Raw genomic sequence first — 20281 nt, 5'->3', positions numbered from 1 at the left:
TAGTGGTTTATTTTGCTTCTTTTTCATTCTGTAAAAATATTTATGAAAATATTCTAACAGATATCTTTTCCTCTAAACAGCCTCATTAAGCTTAAACCACATGCAGGTAACTGGTTTAAAATAGAGTAATAATGAATACGTACATGCTTATAATAACAGAGCTGGTAAAAATAAAATGTAGTTGATGTGTCCAAAATAACTTTCTTTTTGATCTGTTTGTTAAAAGAGATTAAATTTGGAAAGCACAATTAGGTAAAAATTTAGTCATATTGATTTGCCAAATTGATAGTAACTATGTAATTGAAAAAATATTTTTGAATGGAAATACAGAAAATTTTATAACACTAGAATCCACAAAATTGAAATGTGTTTAACTTATGCATTTAGTGACAACAAGAGGAAGATGTTCAATTTTTTAAAAAATTAAATATGGGTTCTTAAAAAGATCAAGCTCACTGATCTATGAAAATTAACATGAATATACTTGAAATACATTTATTCATGACTGAATTTGACTTGTCTTCATTCTAACATTCAAATTTTCAAACTACATTGAAACAATATTTGGAAACCAGGGGCTATGCATTGCTTTCATTTGGTATACTTATTGGAGAATACATTTGTTTTCCACAATTTCTTATCACTGGGGCATGGGGATTTCACTTTTATGAGTAATGAAGGACTTTCAAATTTTAAAAGCTGTAACTCTTTTTTATTATCTTTTTATTATCTCTAATTTGGTTCTTTCATTGTAGAGCAGTGATGTTCAACACATTATTAAAATTAGTTGTTTTAGATATCTTTAGATATTCTCCACAATCACATAGAAAAAATTATTAATTAGTCCAGAATAATATATTGTACTTCAAGCTATCAGAAAAATTATGAAATTAAGGTTGTATTTTTTGGCTAACTTTGTAAATTTTCAGAGAAGCTCTTACTTTTCAGAAGGGTATATTCATAAATGGTGAATCAAGGAAACCATGGATTCACAATAATTAAGAGATTATTCTCTAATGCTTCCTTTCTTTATGTAAAAATAAGTTGGATATGAAAAATCTTACAATGTTACCTATATCATAACATCTTTTTTACATATAAAATTCAAAATTCCATTCACACTATGAATAATGAACAAATTTACTTTGCTCTTAAATAAATAAAATAGTGAGGACAAAAGAAGTACATTTGAGAACTGAGTGACCTATGTTGGAAAGGAAGAGTTAGAGTTAATTTGGCTAAAACTCAAGGACTAAAAGACCATGTTAGGTAGTGGTTTGCAGGGGAGGATCTGAGATCAAACCGGCCTTTTGGTGTAAATCATAATTCTACCCCAAAACCATGTGATGCTGTGAAAGTTTTTAAAATTTTCACTCTCATTTTCCTTCTCTATTGAAAGAATTTATTATATCAATTATGTGTATTTTACAATGAATGCATGACGATTAATTGAGAAAACTAATATAAAGCAATTTGTAGATTTTATGGATGATTGAGATTATTATCATCTTCTCAACATGCTCCCTAATTTTCTTACTAATATTTCCATGTTTTCTATGTGTTTTTAGCCTAGAGATAGAACATCACTGTTTAAATTTATTTTAGATCATTATCTCTCTGTCTCTAGGCCCCCATCTAATATAAATATTTGAGAGTATGGTTTTAGTGACTAAAAATGTAATCATATAGAGTAAACACGAACCAAATTTTTTGTGCATAATGTATAAAAGGGGCTTTGTTTTTCAATCATTATAGTTTCTAATTAGAATCATCTGTTTAGAGTAATGAAATTTGTATAGCGCTTTACATTGAAAATTCAAAGACTTCTCTGCCTGGTGATAGATTTTAATCTTAAACTTAACATTTTACCTCACTTAATATAATATGGGAATTATATGGAATTTTTAACTTAGGGAATAATTAACAGACATGAAGATGCAATGATTAAAATTTGTCTTACCATGTTTGGAAAGTAAATTATCTCTCTTTGCACTTGCAGCTAAGATCTGATTTAGACAATGGAAACAACTCTTTCCAGTACAAGCTTTTGGGAGCTGGAGCTGGAAGTATTTTTGTCATTGATGAAAGAACAGGTGACATATATGCTGTACAGAAGCTTGATAGAGAGGAACGGTCCCTCTACACTCTAAGAGCCCAGGTAATAGACACCACTACTGGAAGGGCTATGGAACCTGAGTCTGAGTTTGTCATCAGAGTGTCGGATATCAATGACAATGAACCAAAATTCCTAGATGAACCTTATGAGGCCATTGTACCAGAGATGTCTCCAGAAGGTATTGCATATTAATTTACATCAAAGATGTACCTATTAACAATGAAAGCAGATTTAAAATTTCGAACATACGTTTTGGAAGTGAATTATTTACCGTTCTACACGGGTACTTCCTTCTGCAAATGTGTTAAGTAAAATATTTGAAAAATTAGACTAATGAGTAAAATCTTGTAAATAATCATACTATATATTAATAAATAATTTGTCTTGTTAAAATATAATTTCAGTCTTCAATAGAAAGAAACGTTTACTTGAGTATACATAAAATTCTTTAGCTTGTTCACTTATTGGTTTCTTCAATAAAAGAATTTACTTTCCAAAACAAACTATTCTTTTGTATCTCAAAAAATACATAAGATCATCCTGAAAGAGTCACACATAAAAACAGGAGAAACCAATTTATAAGACTAGAATCCTAGATGCATCCAAACAACGGAACATGAAAATTAAAAACAAAACAAAATGGCTGAAGACCTCTGTTTAGCCATATCCATTTTTAAGTTCTTTTTCAAACCCAATGTCACTTTAATAAATATTCTAAATATAATACTTGTAGAAGAGAATGCTTTCCATGAAATGTAATAATTGACTGCCTTGGAAATCAGACATGTCTTTCCAATAGGGGGAAAATCATGGTATGGTTATACAAAATTTGGCCACTCATTCTTTGTCAGAAAAGTTTAATAATACAACAGATAGTAAAATTTAATTCACAAAATTTACTTAAGTATGATAAACTTCAATGTGATTTAATAATTGTCATTTTTAAATTATGCTAATGTGCTTTAAAACTGCCTTACCTAAACATTTGATTCATTAGCCAGGAAGTCTAAAAATGTATATTCCATTATATATTTTCCTGATTCTTCATTTTTTTTAACATTCCAGGTAACAATTTAACGACTTATTTCTACATGTATTCAGAACATAGGTTTTTAACAACAGCCTAAACAAATTTAGCTGTGTAGCATGTATCAAGACCAACTGTCCTTAGATATAATTGGCACATTAATATTGTCCTATTTGATAGCTAGGCAGTGATATATTTCTTTTTTAAAATAAATTTATTTATTTGTTTTTTTATTTATTTATTTATTTTTGGCTGCACTTGGTCTTCTTTGCTGTGCGCAGGCTTTCTCTAGTTGTGGCAAGCGGGGACCGTTCTTCATTGGGGTGTGCAGGTTTCTCATTGCGGTGGCGTCTCTTGTTGCGGAGCACAGGCTCTAGGTGCATGGGCTTCAGTAGTTGTGGCACGCAGCCTCAGTAGTTGTGGCTCGCGGGTTCTAGAGCACAGGCTCAGTAGTTGTGGCACACGTGCTTAGTTGCTCTGCGGCATGTGGGATCTTCCCGGACCAGGGCTTGAACCCGTGTCCCCTGCATTGGCAGGCGGTTCTTAACCACTGAGCCACAGGGAAGTCCGGCAGTGATATTTCTTTTTCCCCTTTCCATTCTTCTCCTCCTCCTCCTTTCTCTCCTCCTCTTCCTCCTTCTTCTTCAACTAGCATATGTTATGGGCCTCACATGTTCTAGGAACTTTTTGTAAGACTGGGGATTCAGTTGTAAAGGAAATATATGAAGTAACGGCTAGTATGGAACTTATATTTGAGTTATAGCACACGAACAGTAAATAAGTCTTTTAAATAAGTCAGGTAATATTTGACATTGTATGTTATTAAAGTGTTAAGTATGGGTAAAGTATGATGATGATTAATTGACTGGAGGAAACGGGGACATTTAGGAGGTGACATTTGAAGGAAATGATACAAAGGGGCCAGCCGTGCCATGTTCTGGGAAAAAAAAAATTCCATTGCAGGATGAGGAGAATTGCATATATCAGTATTGGAGTTATTGGCATATTGCTGGCATGGAGGGCATGACAAAGGATGAGATCCCCTTAGTAGAGAATTTAGGTAGAGAAAAGGCAAGCATACAGGGTGACCGAACTGTTAGAACTTAGTTGACTGCTGAATTAGAATCAATGAGATTGGTCAGTCATGTAAGAAAAGAAAGACACGCGGAGAGACGTTGCACAAGAAGAGATCCTCCAACTCTGTGGAAGCTGCTTTGAGGTTGAATAAAATCAACGTTATTATTTCTCAAGCATTTGGTACAAGTTTACATGCTGCATCACCTATGTAAAATAAGTTTTTGCAATATGATATGTCTGATAAAGTGGGCATAGTCAAATATCGTCTTAAATTTATTTTTATAAAGTCCTTTGCAAAAACTAGATTTAAGATTCTAGAAAGCTATCTAGAAAGACACAACTGATTTAAATTTTGCATGTTTGAAGAAAATCTCTTAAGGGTAATATAGGCAAACAATATCAACTATCAATGTAATGGATAGAATGCAGAATTGATATATTACAACATATTATGTTGAAGTTTATTATAGGAACAAGTAAACTGAGAAACTACTTTTATTAAAATCTGATTCTGAGACAATAATTTTTTAGAATTAAACTTTTGTTCACTTAACAGGGTAGATACCAACTGATTTAAGAGATCTTCAGGCTGCAAGAGTCCATCATTGGCTCTTTGCATTTCCAAATAGTTTGGCCATCTGTGATCAAGCTATGCTGACTCAACTCAGAGGCTCACAATGACCTTTGGATCCTTTAGTCACCAAGAGAAGGCTTTTCCCACTCTCTGGTCTACATTCCTTGCTAATTCAATTTCGTGAATCTAGTCAATTTAAATTTTTAAGAGTTGCCATCAGTTATTCAATTCTAATTACAGGATGGTGTCTTAAGGTGGAATAATAGGAGTTAAGGGTGAGAGGATTCAGTATACACATATTCGTTCTGGGTTATTGGCCCTTCCCTTTACATATAATCATTGTGATCATTTTGCATTGTCACCGGTGTTCTAAAGTAGGGCGATCAGATTTCCAGTTCTACCTATGACAGCCCTACTAAACCCTATTTTTTTTTTCTGGCATCTTGTCCTAGAAGCATTTGTCCCTGATTTTTAATTTTTCAAAAATTTTATTAGTACCTGCATTACAACAAGCCAGAGTTAATTTGGTAGACATCTACTTTTTTTACTTGCAGCTTCTTTCATGGTGTGTGAGGAAAAGTGTGTGAGACATGTGGGCAGTGAATAAAGTTGTTTTAAGACATGATTAAATCTGAAAGAGGGCTAGTTATAACCCAGTACACTATATGATAAAACACAGTTAAGCTAAGAAACCTATTAAATAATGTAAATATGTATGAAGAATATCCTTCTGATAATATATTTCAGGTTAAAATAGTCTGCATAAGATATCTTTCATTAATGTACATATAGACCATTTATCCTTTAGAAATACATTTATTTCTAATATAATTTAGAGAGAATTTAATTTTTGATCCATTAATGTAATAAACCCAACGTTGTCACTTTTAGTGAGAGCACAGTAAAATGAATAAAGAGAGACTAAACAGGTTAGATTATATATGTGACATGTACCATGCTTCATACATTGATCGAGTCAGTAATGCACATTAAAGATGATACTCAACAAAGTGTCTGTTGCCTATATTTAACTGGTGACACAAGGAAGGGGGAACTGTGAAACAATTATTGATTATTTCCATGAAAGACACATTATTGGCCTCATAGTGATTTTTTCAACTTTGTATGCACTATAGTAGAGCATACCTAACTGCGAGTGAATGCACAATTCCTCTTACACATGACAAGTCCTCATGGAAAACATAAATATACAAAATATTATCAAATATTTTTGTATTCCTTAATTGCTTTGATGTTTATTTATTATTACTATTTATTTATGTTTGACTATTTTTTGAAGATTTCTACAGTATTTAAATTACTGATTAGGAAATTATACAGGATAACTTCTCTCTATTGACTTTTTTAGAAAAAACATTTAGAAAATATTTAGAGGGTTTAAAGTTGCTTAATCTGTATTTAATGAATTGTAATGTCAATAAAACTGAAACAGGAAAAAAGGAAAGACTGAAACAACTGAAGAAAATAAAATCAGATTATCAGAGTGATGTAAGAATTGAACCTTGCTAAAGTCCTTCTGAATTTAATAGACGACATTTACAAATTATGAGTAAGAATAAAGCAAGACTTTACGCAATGAACTTTTGGAAATTCTGCTGCATATTTGTATCATCTTAATTTATTTTACATTTCTTTTTTCCGTGGTAAGTTTATAGTAAGATTCACAGACACATGATTTCACACACACACACACACGCACACGCACACACACACACTCACTCACTCACAAACATAAAAAGTGAATCACTGGTTAGTCATCAATGGTTCATTATCAAGCACTGTTTGAAACATTGAAACACTGTAGAATTATGCCAGTTCTGTAGGATTGCTACTTTTAATTTAAAAGTGCAGTGAGTCTTATAAGGGAGAACAATAATTATTTTCCTAGAAATTGAACTCCCTAACAAATTCACATGAGAGAGTTATTCTGAATATTTATAAATCATATTTTTATCCACTAAATTTTCTGAGTTTGACTTTTTTGGATTTACCCCACACACGCAAAGAAATTATTTTTTGTGACATTAATATATTACATTAAGTTTTCCATTTAGTAGAGAAAAAGGTCATGACATATTAGGACATTGAAGAGGTATGTTTTGGTTAGAAGTAAATGAAGCATCGATTAAAATGGGCTTTAAAATAAACTGAACTGGGAAAAACAACCTAACTCCATAGCTCTTGTCTCTAGAAATGAAGTATGGGTGGTCTATGAGTCAGTGCATTTTCTTGGTCTTCTTGATTCTCATTTGTATGGTACTAAGAAATCTAAAGTCTTAATTAAAAATTTCTCTTGGTCAACAACTAACAGTACAATGATTTTGACTATTGTTCCTGAGGCCAAATACAGGTGGTCTAGTTCTGCAAACTAGAGACAGGAAACCCTGATAGAAATAAATGAAATGGAGATATCATGAGGAAATGTAAGGGAAGGAAATGGATGAGTGCATAGAAGCATAGTTAAAAGAACAAGACTTACCTATTACAAACTGATAGAAATGGTCCCTAAGAAGCCTTTTGTTGGAATAATTCTTTACGATTCCTACAGGGATATATCTATCTATTGATTTATTTAGCATTTGTATTATTGTGATATAATTGATAATATTGTGTAAGTTTAAGTCATACAATGTGCTGATTTCATACATTTATATATTGCAATGTGGTTACCACTATAGCCTTAGCTATCATTTCCATCATGTCACATGATTATCATTTCCGTGGTGAAAACATTTCAGATCTAGTCTCTTAGCAACTTTGAAGTATATAATACAGTATTGCTGACTATAATCACTATAAGGTACATAATCTCCCCAGAGCTTATTCATATTCTAACTGTAAGTTTGTACCCTTTGACAAACATCCCATTTCCCCTACAACCAAGACCCTGGTAACCAGTAATCCACTATCTCTGTAAGTTCTGCTTTTTTTTTTTTTTTTTAAGATTCCTCATATAATTCATTGCATACTCTGCCTTTGACTTAGCATAATGCCCTCAAGGTCCAACCATGTTGTCTCAAATGGCAGGAATGTATTTAAAACACCTGAAACTAATGAGTGTCTACATGTTGAGTGGAGGACAGTATAAAACAAGCGTTAAATGACTAACATAACAACTCTAAAACAAAACAGCAAATACTATCAATACATGCAATTGAGGACCACAGTAAAAGTTTCAACATTTTTATTACTGAAGCATAGAATGGCTTCATGTTAGAATGTGTCAGTTTATAAAATCAGATTGTAATGAAAAACTTCATAATGCTAATTTCATATAAAATCACAAGCCTATTTGATTTAGTGCCATTTGTGTTGCCATTCTTATTGACATAGAACATAGTGTTTCAAAAGATGTGGATTTCCAACAAGACCCATAATGCTAGATTCCATGTTTACATAAAAATAATTTAAAAGCTCATTAAAGAAATATTTTTAATTTGACCATTAATTTTAAACATACAAAGACGTATTTCCCATGAGTTTTATTGTTACTGAATTTTAATGAGAATACTTACCTTATCAATCTGATAGATTTTGTTTTGCACTTTAAAAAAAATCTTTAAAGAAAGTAGGCATTTTACAGAAGGGGATGAAGCAAGCCAAATAATTATGCTTATCTTCACACTATGTCGAGATCATTTCAATAATCTTTATTAATATTTTACTAATATTCTGTAATTTTTTTAGGTACAGGTCACAACATAGTTTTTTGAAGAAAACTGTTTCTAATTTCCCTTTGATTCCTCTGCTAATAACACATCTTTAAATGATCCTTAATTACATATTGTAACGGGTTGTTTAATAGCTATATTTCATTAGATCATGGATTCACATATTTAAAACTCTATATGGTGTATGGAAATTAGGGTTATTTTGTATAAGGTTATATTTTCTTGTCTATACAGAAAGATGCTTGTTTTATAATTCAGAACAGGGAGGCCTAGTCTTTTATTGCATATCATCATCCTCCTTGCTAAAGAAAGAATACCTTACAGAACTGGAATCCGTTTTTCAAGAAGACCATAGGCTTAATTTCTTGTAACTATGTATTTTCTCTTCAGGAACATTTGTCATCCAGGTGACAGCAAGTGATGCTGATGACCCTTCAAGTGGCAATAATGCTCGTCTCCTGTACAGCTTACGACAAGGCCAACCATATTTCTCCATTGAACCAACAACAGGTATTCCTGGAAGAAACAAAGTGCAATTCAACATGATTCTAAGGCAAAGTCAGAGCAAAAGTTCTCTGCCTACAAACATGTTGTAAAGTAGACCTGATGTTTCAATAAATGGGTTGTAATGTTAAGCATTTAATTATTTTTAATCTTTTAGCTGGTTTTTCTAAGGTTGGGAGATTGGATTTTTCACCCCCATACCACAAATGATTTGTGTATGGGATATAAAACATACTTAAGGATTATTACAAATTAATTACAGACAACCCAATTTAAATATATGGGGAAAAGACATTTACAAGCAATTGACAAAAAATCGACAAACAAAAAGCCTGCAAGCATATTAAAATTGCTCAGCCTCATTAGTCATCATGGAAATGCAAATTAAAATCACAGAGTTCCACCTGTACACCCAGCCAGAATGAGATTAAGCTGAGTTTATGGCTGGGTGTAGGAACTTAAAAAAAAATAGTTCTGTATTTTATGTCTTTTTGATTCACATGAATACAACATTTGCTTTTTCTGTCCTTCTCCAATTTCTGTTAATCAATTGAATACTTTATAAAATAAATTTTAAAATTGCTCTTATTTATTTACATCTATTAAACAGTTAAGAATTATGTGACATTGATTGATTGAACAAATATTGATTGCTTTGGTCACTACAAAGATTAAACCCATATAAATGAGCTTATAGTATCTAAAGATGAGAAAAAAAAAAAAACAACCTGACTAACCAACCAAGAATGTGGCAAGTTCCAAAAGCAATAAAATTCTGTGATTGTTAATGAGACAAATATTATTTCCATCTTGATGACATGAAAAGCTTTAAAAAATTAAAGCACGTGTTGGGTCTTTAAGCATTTGTTATTGATTCATTCATTTAGCAAGTATTAAATAGGTCAGCCTTTATCAATCAAGTTTCTTTTGAGAATCAGAATCTGAAAAATATGATTTGAGTGACTATATTCTTAATTCTCCCCAGGATAATACCTAGTTACTATTATTCTTAAAGTACAGGTTAAAGTTATTTTAATACATGCAATGGATGCCTTAAGACATTCCCTTACACAATTTTGGTCGAGAAGGATTGAATATGCAACAGGCATTGTACAGTATACTAGGTTTACAGCAGGACACCATTGCAACATTAAAAAATAATAATAGGGCTTCCCTGGTGGCGCAGTGGTTGAGAGTCCGCCTGCCGATGCAGGGGACACGGGTTCGTGCCCCGGTCCGAGAAGATCCCACGTACCGCGGAGCGGCTGGGCCCGTGGGCCATGGCCGCTGAGCCTGCGCGTCCGGAGCCTGTGCTCCGCAATGGGAGAGGCCACAACAGTGAGAGGCCCGCGTACCGCAAAAAACAAAAACAAAAACAAATAATAATAATAATAAAAGGAAAGCAACAAGGACTCTTTTCTCTTGGAACTTACAAATAAATATTAAACATTTGTGTATTAATAAATACATGCAGTAAGTTTGTGACTATTATGAAGTGAAATAAACAAGGTTCAATAGAAGAAAGTAAGAACTCCTTCATATTGTGTGACCAAGGCAGAATACACTGAAACCAGAATGCTGAGCTGAGACGTGACCAAGGTGAGGAGAGCATGGAAGGCATTCTAGGTTATGGGAAGAATGTATAGGAAATTCCTGAGAAAGGAGAGTGTTTAAGCTCATAGACTAACTAGACACCAATGTGAAAAAGCACCGAGGAGGAGAATAGAAAATGGGCTATCTGTGTAGTAGATGTGTGCTGGGTGACACTGGATCTTTACAACCATTTTGAGCACTGTCTGTTCCTCCAGCCCTCACTGACTTCTTAAATATATTGAGCAGATTAGCTAAATCAATTAATTGTATTAATGGAGGAGCAGTAGAGCCAACAGCAAGACAATTGGAAGCCAAAGCACAGAAGTGGTAAGTTTTCAAGTGTGTAAGAGGATCTAGGGATATATGTCCTTTATCCATTCTGAAGGTAAGAAGACAGGTTGAAAATAAAGTCAGCAAAGTTAATTGAAGCCTCCATACATGGGAAGTGAAGGCCTCTGTGTTCGTCTCACTTGCTGACTAATCTCTATACCTAATACTCTAATACTATTCTCCTTTGCTAATAGGAAATACAATTCTCTGTTGAGTCACACACAGGGAGATATTAGGAGCATCTGTTTCATATATTCCATGGTTTCCATACTGATTCATATAATAGAGTATAGTTGTGAAACACTTCAGTCCACAATTAAAATCTCATCATAATGTGGTTCAATTTGTCCTTCTTTTATTTTTTTACAGGTATCACAATTTTTTAATTAACACTTTTTCCCCAGACATATTTGAAGATTAGCCATTCTCTTTCTTATATTTGTATTATGTGTTTCCCAAATCTTTAGGATTACAACCCTTCTATTCACCACCTTAAATTTTTCCTAGGTTGTTTTCAGTGATGATTAACTTTTTACTAAATAATTTTATAGAAAGTGGCCACTTATTACAACATTTCCATGGTCCAATATGGATATGAATATCTCTGTTGGTGGATTATGAATAACTGTGAGTCAAAAATCAGCTCTTCTTCATATATTATGACTCAAAATAAATTTAACATCACAGGTGCACAATATTTTTGCATAAATTTGGTATTATAGTTTTACATGTATCCATAATAAACTAACTTCTTCTAAGTTTAGGGGAAAAGTTAACTGTAGAGCCCTAATATTATGTTAGAGAAGAAAGCAGAAAATAAGTTGAGTTAAAAATAATACATTCTTCTTCTCTCCCTGTGGTTTATCTTAACATAGTATTTTATTAAGATTCCACTGCTATTAGTACTGTGATGGCCACTCTAAACTTTAGGCAGAGGTGGTGATTGACTTATTATTGTTGTATTTTTTTCTCCAGGGCAGCATCTAGCACATTGTAGTGGTTCAAAATGTGTCAAAAGAATGATTTTATGCTTGAATTCTTAAGAAATTAACTAGGAAGATGCCATGGTTAATAATGAAATAATAATTATAGTTTATTATGTCTTTAAAGGAGTCATAAGAATATCTTCTAAAATGGATAGAGAACTGCAAGATGAGTATTGGGTGATTATTCAAGCCAAAGACATGATTGGTCTGCCTGGAGCACTGTCTGGAACAACAAGTGTATTAATCAAACTTTCTGATGTTAATGACAATAAGCCTATATTTAAAGACAGTAAGTAAAAAGGATTCTAATAAATAATTTTTGAAAGTATGGGAAATAACACAAACTAAGTCTTGATTTAGCAAAATGCTTAAAGCATCTGCTTTCAGATTTAGGGTAGTGTCACTCTTTCCTCCAGATTAACTTGTTGGCAATTTTTTGTTTGTACAATCAAATAAACGGTTCTTTTAATTTTCCCACAATGAAAGAGACACAGTAGCACAGTTAAACTATTACTTCCTGAAAACAGCAAAATATTACCAACTTTAAAGTAACATTTCTCCCACTTAAAAAAGGAAAATCTCACAAAGCAGTCTGTGGAATGACCTGCTATATGCTACTAAGGAAGTCAAGAATCCCTTTAAAAAAAAATTATACTGAACATGCTCCTTTTTTAATTCTAAAAAGATTTATTCTTTAGGATATTAACACCTGTGATTATTTTGTACATTTTAGCATAAATTACAAATGATATATGAATGACTAGTTCTTTGTAAGTTTTATGCAAGTTACTTCTGAAAAGTAAAGAGAAAAAACCTTATTTATATTTATATCTATGTATTTCAAATATAACTGCCATTGTTTTCTTGTGACCAAAACAATGGGGTCATCTGACTTCATCTTTCTCTCTCTTTTTCTTCTTTTTAAAATTTATTTTATTGAGATACAGTCGATTTACAATGTTGTGTTAATTTCTACTGTACAGAAAAGTGATTGAGTTATACATATATATAATTCTTTTTGATATTCTTTTCCTTTATGGTTTATCAGAGGATATTGAATATAGTTCCCTGTACTATTCAGTAGGACATTGTTATTTATCCATTCTATATACAATAGTTTGCATCAGCTAGCCTCAAACTCCCAATCCATCCCTCCCCCACCCCCATCCTCCTGACAACCACAAGTCTGTTCTCTATGTCTCTGAGTCTGTTTCTGTTTCATAGGTAAGTTCATTTGTGTCACATTTTAAATTCCACATATAAGTGATATGGTATTTGTCTTTCTCTTTCTGAGTTACTTCAGTTAGTATGATAATCTCTAGGTTCATCCATGTTGCTGCAAATGGCATTATTTCATTCTTTTTATGGTTGCATAATATTCCATATCTTTCTTTTCCACTTCCACTAATGGAATGGAATTAATGCAATCCAGGCTCAGATTCTCAAAGTCAAACTGTTACCCTTAGAACTCAACTATTTGTTTTTGGACTCTACCATCTTTAATTCATACTTATATTGGGTTGGCCAAAAAGTTCGTTCAGACTTTTGTAACATCTTATGGAAAAACCCAAATGAACCTTTTGGCCAACTCAATATTTATTGGTTATTTTAGGTATCAGAGAATTCTTGAGTGAAATTGAAAAACTATTTTTATTAAATTTAATTTGGCATGGTGGAAGGATACAATAAAAATAAACCTAAGAATATTGAGAAGGTATACATATGAATAGAAATTTGGAAATTATATGTACTGGTGAAACGACTTCCTAAGATATATTTAAGAGAAAATAATAGGTACTCAAAAAGATATGAGGGAAATGTTCAGATTGCAAAAAAATAAAGGGAGAGAGAGAGCAACAGAGAGAGGTATTTAGAACAAGTAATTGGTGAAAAGGGTGGGTATGGTTTTTCCGACAGCCCATAATAAAGGGAGAGTGCTATATTTAGGAGTTTTTTTACGTTAATTATCTGTGCAGAATATCCTGAATTTTGTTTTTAAAGGTTTATATCGGTTGACTGTCTCTGAATCTGCATCTGTTGGGATGTCGATTGGAAAAATCATGGCATATGATAATGACATAGAAGAGAATGCAGAAATGGATTACAGCATAGAAGATGATTCAAAAACGTTCGATGTCATTACTAATAACGAGACCCAAGAAGGAATAATTATATTAAAAAAGGTAGATGCATTAAAATTATTTGTTTTGCATAATAATGCAAAATCAAATCAGAAATACATATATATTTTGTGTAACCAGTTAGTTTTTGCTTTGTTACGTAATTAAAATAAGACCCTGTGATTTAGTTTAGGGAGCAAAAGAAAAGATATATGTGCTTTTATAAAAAATTCTAAGATATTTCATTTTTTAGAATATTAACATATATGATTATTACCTACATTTTAGTATTAATTACAAATAATAATATACAAATAGCTAATTATCAGTTTTATGCAAGATACTTCTGAAAAAATAAAGAAAAAAGCTCAGTTATTTATATTTTATATCTATATATTTCAAATATAATTGATGAGAGAGTTAATTGTTACCGAGATCTTTGAATTATATTGTAGAGTAGTTTTTTTAAAAGATTTTAATACACAGGAGAAACTTTTTGAAATTATCTTAAATAACAGGAAATTAATTCTCAACTCCATATTTATACTCAGAAAAGTATACTTTTAATCCTAGATAAAAAATATAATTATTAACCCAAAACATTTTATAATAGACATAAATAACAAAATACACATAGGGATTTGCTACACAACTACTTAATGAAAATATCAGAGGGATCCAAGAACATAAATAGTAAAACCTAACTGGAAAGCAACTGAGACTTAATTTAACAACAAAACCTTTTTTTTCTTAAGTAATTCCTCAAGTCACTGATACCAGTTTTCTGTGTACACTGCATTTCTTTGCAGAAAGTAGACTTTGAACACCAGAACCACTATCGTATTAGAGCAAAAGTTAAAAACCGCCGAGTTGATGAGCAGCTCAGGAAATACCATACTGAAGCTTCCACCACTGTCATCAAGATCCAGGTGGAAGATGTTGAGGAACCTCCTGTTTTCCTCCTCCCGTATTACATATTTGAAATCTTTGAAGGAAGCCCGTACGGATCATTTGTAGGCACCGTCTCTGCCACAGATCCAGATCAGAGGAAATCTCCTATCAGGTATGTCTGGAAGGCCAGCTTTGCATTAGTAAATGAGGGAACACAGATTAGCTTGAAAATAAAATTTTATATTAATGTAACAAGGATATATCTAGATCTGTATTTCTCTCTAAGGTACTTATAAAATTTGCAACAGTTTAAACAAGTTGAAACAGGAAGCCTCACTATTGGTTAAGATGCAGTGAAATAAGAACTTGAAAACGTGCAAGAAAGAGGCAATCACCAACTAAAATTAGATGCAGTCAACTCTCTATTAATTGGGGTAAGAAGGTGAGGGAAAAGAAACCCTTGATTATGCCAAATCAGAGCAGAAACAAAGCTGATCACAATGTGGTTCATCTAAACACTGTTTAATTAAAATGATATTCAAAAATAAACTAAGCTTTTATAGGGTACTGCTAAAGGAGTAAAAATGAAGTAAGTCCAATCAATTAGAAATAAATTTCTGTGTTGCAATTAAACAATATTTACCATCTATTAAATTAGTCTGTTATATTCAGGTAGTATATTTTCTTTCTGTTTTTTTTTTGTATTTGCATCATAGTTCTGGTTAAAAATAAAAGCAAAACCTTTTACATGTTTCCTTCCACCACCTTCCCTTGCTCATCCATTTTCCATACTTTACAGTCCAGGGACTTACACAAACTTCCATATATTTATTAAGGTGCTGGGTACTGCTTTGCTCTTTGGAAGGGCTACGGACACAAAGAGCTTCTTTAAATTTCTGAGAGAGACGATGCTCCCACTTTTCCACTGTAATTCCTAATCATAAAATGCTGCCTTCTAATATGTAGATACAGTTCCTATTTATTAGCATGAACTTTAATAATGAATATAAGTATATATGTGTGTGTATATACAAGTCAGTAAATTAATTGTTTAGGTTTTAAAGAGTATATTAACCTATTTGTTTTTCTGACAATACTAAAGAATACATAATTTTAAAAAATGCTTTCATGATTAAAGCTTTCATTATATTATTCTTTATAATAATAAAATTGTAGAAACAATTTAAATATCTAATCTCAGTGGTGTAAATAAGGCAATGAATGATGAATGCTTTCTAATGATGCTTATGAACATAAAGACATGGCATGATTCTTTAAAAATAATACAAAATCAAAAAAATAATAATAATACAAAATCATTAGAGTCGTATGTTTACTACAAGTAAAATATTATGTAAAATAAATGAGAAAAATAAGTGAGCACACCCAAATATTAACAGAGGTTGTGTTTTTTGTTTTTTGTTAAATTTAATTTTATTTATTTTTTATACAGCAGATTCTTATTAATCATCAATTTTATACACATCAGTATATACGTGTCAATCCCAATCTCCCAATTCATCACACCACCACACCCACCTGCCCATGGCTTTCCCTCCTTGGTGTCCATATGTTTGTTCTCTACATCTGTGTCTCAATTTCTGCCCTGCAAACTGGTTCATCTGTACCATTTTTCTAGGTTCCACATACATGCGTTAATATACGATATTTGTTTTTCTCTTTCTGACTTACTTCACTCTGTATGACAGTCTCTAGGTCCATCCGTGTCTCTACAAATGACCCAGTTTCGTTCCTTTTTATGGCTGAATAATATTCCATTGTATATATGTACCACAACTCCTTTATCCATTCGTCTGTCGATGGACATTTAGGTTGCTTCCATGACCTGGCTATTGTAAATAGTGCTGCAATGAACATTGGGGTGCATGTGTCTTTTTGAATTATGGTTTTCTCTGGGTATATACCCAGTAGTGGTATTGCTGGGTCATACGGTAATTCTATTTTCAGTTTTTTAAGGAACCTCCTTACTGTTCTCCATACTGGCTGTATCAATTTACATTCCCACCAACAGTGTAAGAGGGTTCCCTTTTCTCCACACCCTCTCCAGCATTTGTTGTTTGTAGATTTTCTGATGATGCCCATTCTAACTGGTGTGAGGTGATACCTCATTGGAGTTTTGATTTGCATTTCTCTAATAATTAGTGATGTTGAGCAGCTTTTCATGTGCTTCTTGGCCATCTGTATGTCTTCTTTGGAGAAATGTCTATTTAGGTCTTCTGCCCATTTATGGAATGGGTTGTTTGTTTTTTTAATATTGAGCTGCATGAACTGTTTATATATTTTGGAGATTAATCCTTTGTCTGTTGATTCATTTGCAAATATTTTCTCCAATTCTGAGGGTTGTCTTTTTGTCTTATTTACGGTTTCCTTTGCTGTGCAGAAGCTTTGAAGTTTCTTTAGGTCCCATTTGTTTATTTTTGTTTTTATTTCCATTACTCTAGGAGGTGGATGAAAAAAGATCTTGCTGTGATTTATGTCAAAGAGTGTTCTTCCTATGTTTTCCTCTAAGAGTTTTATAGTGTCTGATCTCACATTTAGGTCTCTAATCCATTTTGAGTTTATTTTTGTGTATGGTGTTAGGGAATGTTCTAATTTCATTCTTTTACATGTAGCTGTCCAGTTTTCCCAGCACCACTTACTGAACAGACTGTCTTTTCTCCACTGTATATCCTTGCCTCCTTTGTCATAGATTAGTTGACCATAGGTGCGTGGGTTTACCTCTTGGCTTTCTATCGTGTTCTATTGATCTATGTTTCTGTTTTTGTGCCAGTACCATATTGTCTTGATTAATGTAGATTTGTAGTATAGTCTGAAGTCAAGGAGTCTGATTCCTCCAGCTCCGTTTTCTTCCCTCAATACAGCTTTTGCTTTTCAGGGTCTTTTGTGTCTACATACAGATTTTAAGATTTTTTGTTCTAGTTCTGTAAAATATACCATTGGTAATTTGATAGGGATAACATTGAATCTGTAGATTGCTTTGGGTAGTATAGTCATTTTCACAATATTGATTCTTCCAATCCAAGAACATGATATATCTCTCCATCTGTTTGTATCATCTTTAATTTCTTTCATCAGTGTCTTATAGTTTTCTGCATACAGGTCTTTTGTCTCCCTAGGTAGGTTTATTCCTAGGTATTTGATTCTTTTTATTGCAATGGTAAATGGGAGTGTTTCCTTAATTTCTCTTTCAGATTTTTCATCATTAGTGTGTAGGAATGCAAGAGATTTCTGTGCATTAATTTTGTATCCTGCAACTTTACCAAATTCATTGATTAGCTCTAGTAGTTTTCTGGTGGCATCTTTAGGATTCTCTATGTATAGTATCATGGCGTCTTTCACCAGTGGAAGAGGCTGTCTTTAAACATCTTTCACCTGTGCATTAAAAAAGTACTTTAAAATTCTTGAATGATCTGGTGGAGTTGCACCTACTTGGGAATCTCTAGGCTTTGTATATGGGCCTGGCTATTATGTGCCTCAGTTTTTCTTCTGGGAAGTGGGAATAGTAGAGGCGTACAAAGATTAAGAACCCGCTATAAAGACATCCTTATATGTATGCAAGAATCATTTGTTTCTATCATTCTGTCAAGAGCTCTTAGCAGTGAGAAAACATTACATAGCCACATTCTATTCACTCAGCATTTTTAGAGGAATGAAGAGTCTTTAAAAAAGGAACTGTGAAGCAAACCAAAGATTAAAACTTTATATTTTAAGGTTTTTAGTTCAAGCTCTTTCTAATATGTGTTAAACACTTCTTTCCTTTCTTAAATGGTGTGTATTCACTATTATTTAAAATGTTACTGATGACTCAGGGTCATAATTTTTAAAAACTTTTATAAGGAAATAATCTCAAACTTTTGGTTGGTTTTATTTGGAATGGTGTATTATAGAAACAGGATATTCTGTACGCTTACTACAAAATATTAAACTACTGTTTCGTTTTGTCAACAAATCTAAGTAGGAAATGTGACCACTTGTGGATATGTAAGCAAATTGCTTATAAAGGTTTAAAAATGAGTAGAGCTAAAACTGAATTCTTTTAAAGCTTAATTCTTTGTAGTTTCTGTTTTAATTTTCCCCTCAAAACCAACCTACAAATTAGTGTGATATTTTTAGAGAACTGTCAATTCAAGATTAAAATATTATCATCTTTTGCCACATAATTATGGTAAATCTCATTGATGTCTTATCAAAATCTTTAGGAATATATATGCAATGAGAAGGCATCACTGAACCCTAGTTATTACTCTTCTTTAATTTTAATTATTGATCATTTGCAAGCAGATAAGACATGCTGAGTACTTCAAAGTCTTCTTTCATTGTGGAATTTGAGATTATTTTCCGGGCTTTTGCATGAGAGAATTTTATTATCTGGCTTTCTCCATGCATGATTTAATAATAGCACATTACACCTACTATCCTTACTTCCTCACTTTTAGGAGATATGTTTATATATGTATATATGTTTATCTATGTATATATATAGATATGCTTATATGTGTATACACACACATATATACATATATAAATACATGTAATAAATACATACTTTATTTTTATTAGATATTATCTAATTATTTCCTTAAATAAAAACAAACATTTCTCATATGTCAGCAATCAAGTAACTATAATATGATGCACAGATTTAGAAAGTAACTATGTGGTGTAACAAGGAGACTCAGCAGCCTAAACTGACAATTTGTTTTACATTGCTTCAAAGGAAAAAAAAGGTTCACAAGCTTTCATTTTTACCCCTGTTTATTTGTACTTCTCTTCATTTTGCAAAAGACATTTGCCATTTCTTTTTAACCAAGTCATTCACTTATGAAAATTCTCTTCTGGGAATAAGAATGAGTGACATGTGTCTAGATTTCACATGTGTCAATTGAAATCTAGAACTGTTTTAGGTTTTTGGTGTTTTGTTTTGTTTTTCCTGTCTCCATTGAGTTGAATCTTAAATGTAGAATTTACCTTATTGAAAATTGTTCAGCATTGCATTAGCTGTGTAGAGTGTGGACCTGATAATATTTTATTGCTTAAAAAGAGTATTATACACTCTTTAAAGAGTATTATGTGGAGAAAATAATAAAATTAAGGAATTATTTGTGTGTGCGCAGGTATTCTATTACCAGAAGCAAAGTGTTCAGTATTGATGACAATGGTACAGTCTTCACAACTAACTCTCTTGATCGAGAGATTAGTGCTTGGTATAACCTAAGTGTTACAGCCACAGAAAAATGTAAGTACTCATTTGGGAACCATATATTGGTTCCCCATATTTTTTAAACCATTCAGTAATCTCTAAACATAGAGACAAAAGCTAAAGTGTTGCTGAAATTAGAATTAAATGGTA

General features: G+C 32.3%; 1 protein-coding gene across 1 annotated transcript in view; it reads left to right on the top strand.

The window, feature by feature from the left end:
• Nucleotides 1–20281, top strand: part of CDH19 (cadherin 19) — a 60658-nt gene that overhangs the window by 6274 nt on the left and 34103 nt on the right. The window contains exons 2-7 of the mRNA XM_022584310.2: nt 2000–2294; nt 8877–8996; nt 12024–12188; nt 13901–14082; nt 14829–15082; nt 20046–20167. Coding sequence (XP_022440018.2) covers nt 2000–2294; nt 8877–8996; nt 12024–12188; nt 13901–14082; nt 14829–15082; nt 20046–20167 — 1138 coding nt within the window. The remainder of the gene's footprint in view (nt 1–1999; nt 2295–8876; nt 8997–12023; nt 12189–13900; nt 14083–14828; nt 15083–20045; nt 20168–20281) is intronic.

The sequence above is a fragment of the Delphinapterus leucas genome, chromosome 14, assembly GCF_059928025.1.
Source record: "Delphinapterus leucas isolate spDelLeu-1000000601 "Yukka" chromosome 14, BTC_Dleu_Yukka2, whole genome shotgun sequence".
Classification (NCBI taxonomy): Eukaryota; Metazoa; Chordata; class Mammalia; order Artiodactyla; family Monodontidae; genus Delphinapterus; species Delphinapterus leucas.
Note: the sequence above shows the minus strand (reverse complement) of the source record. Positions and strands in the feature narration are given on the sequence as shown.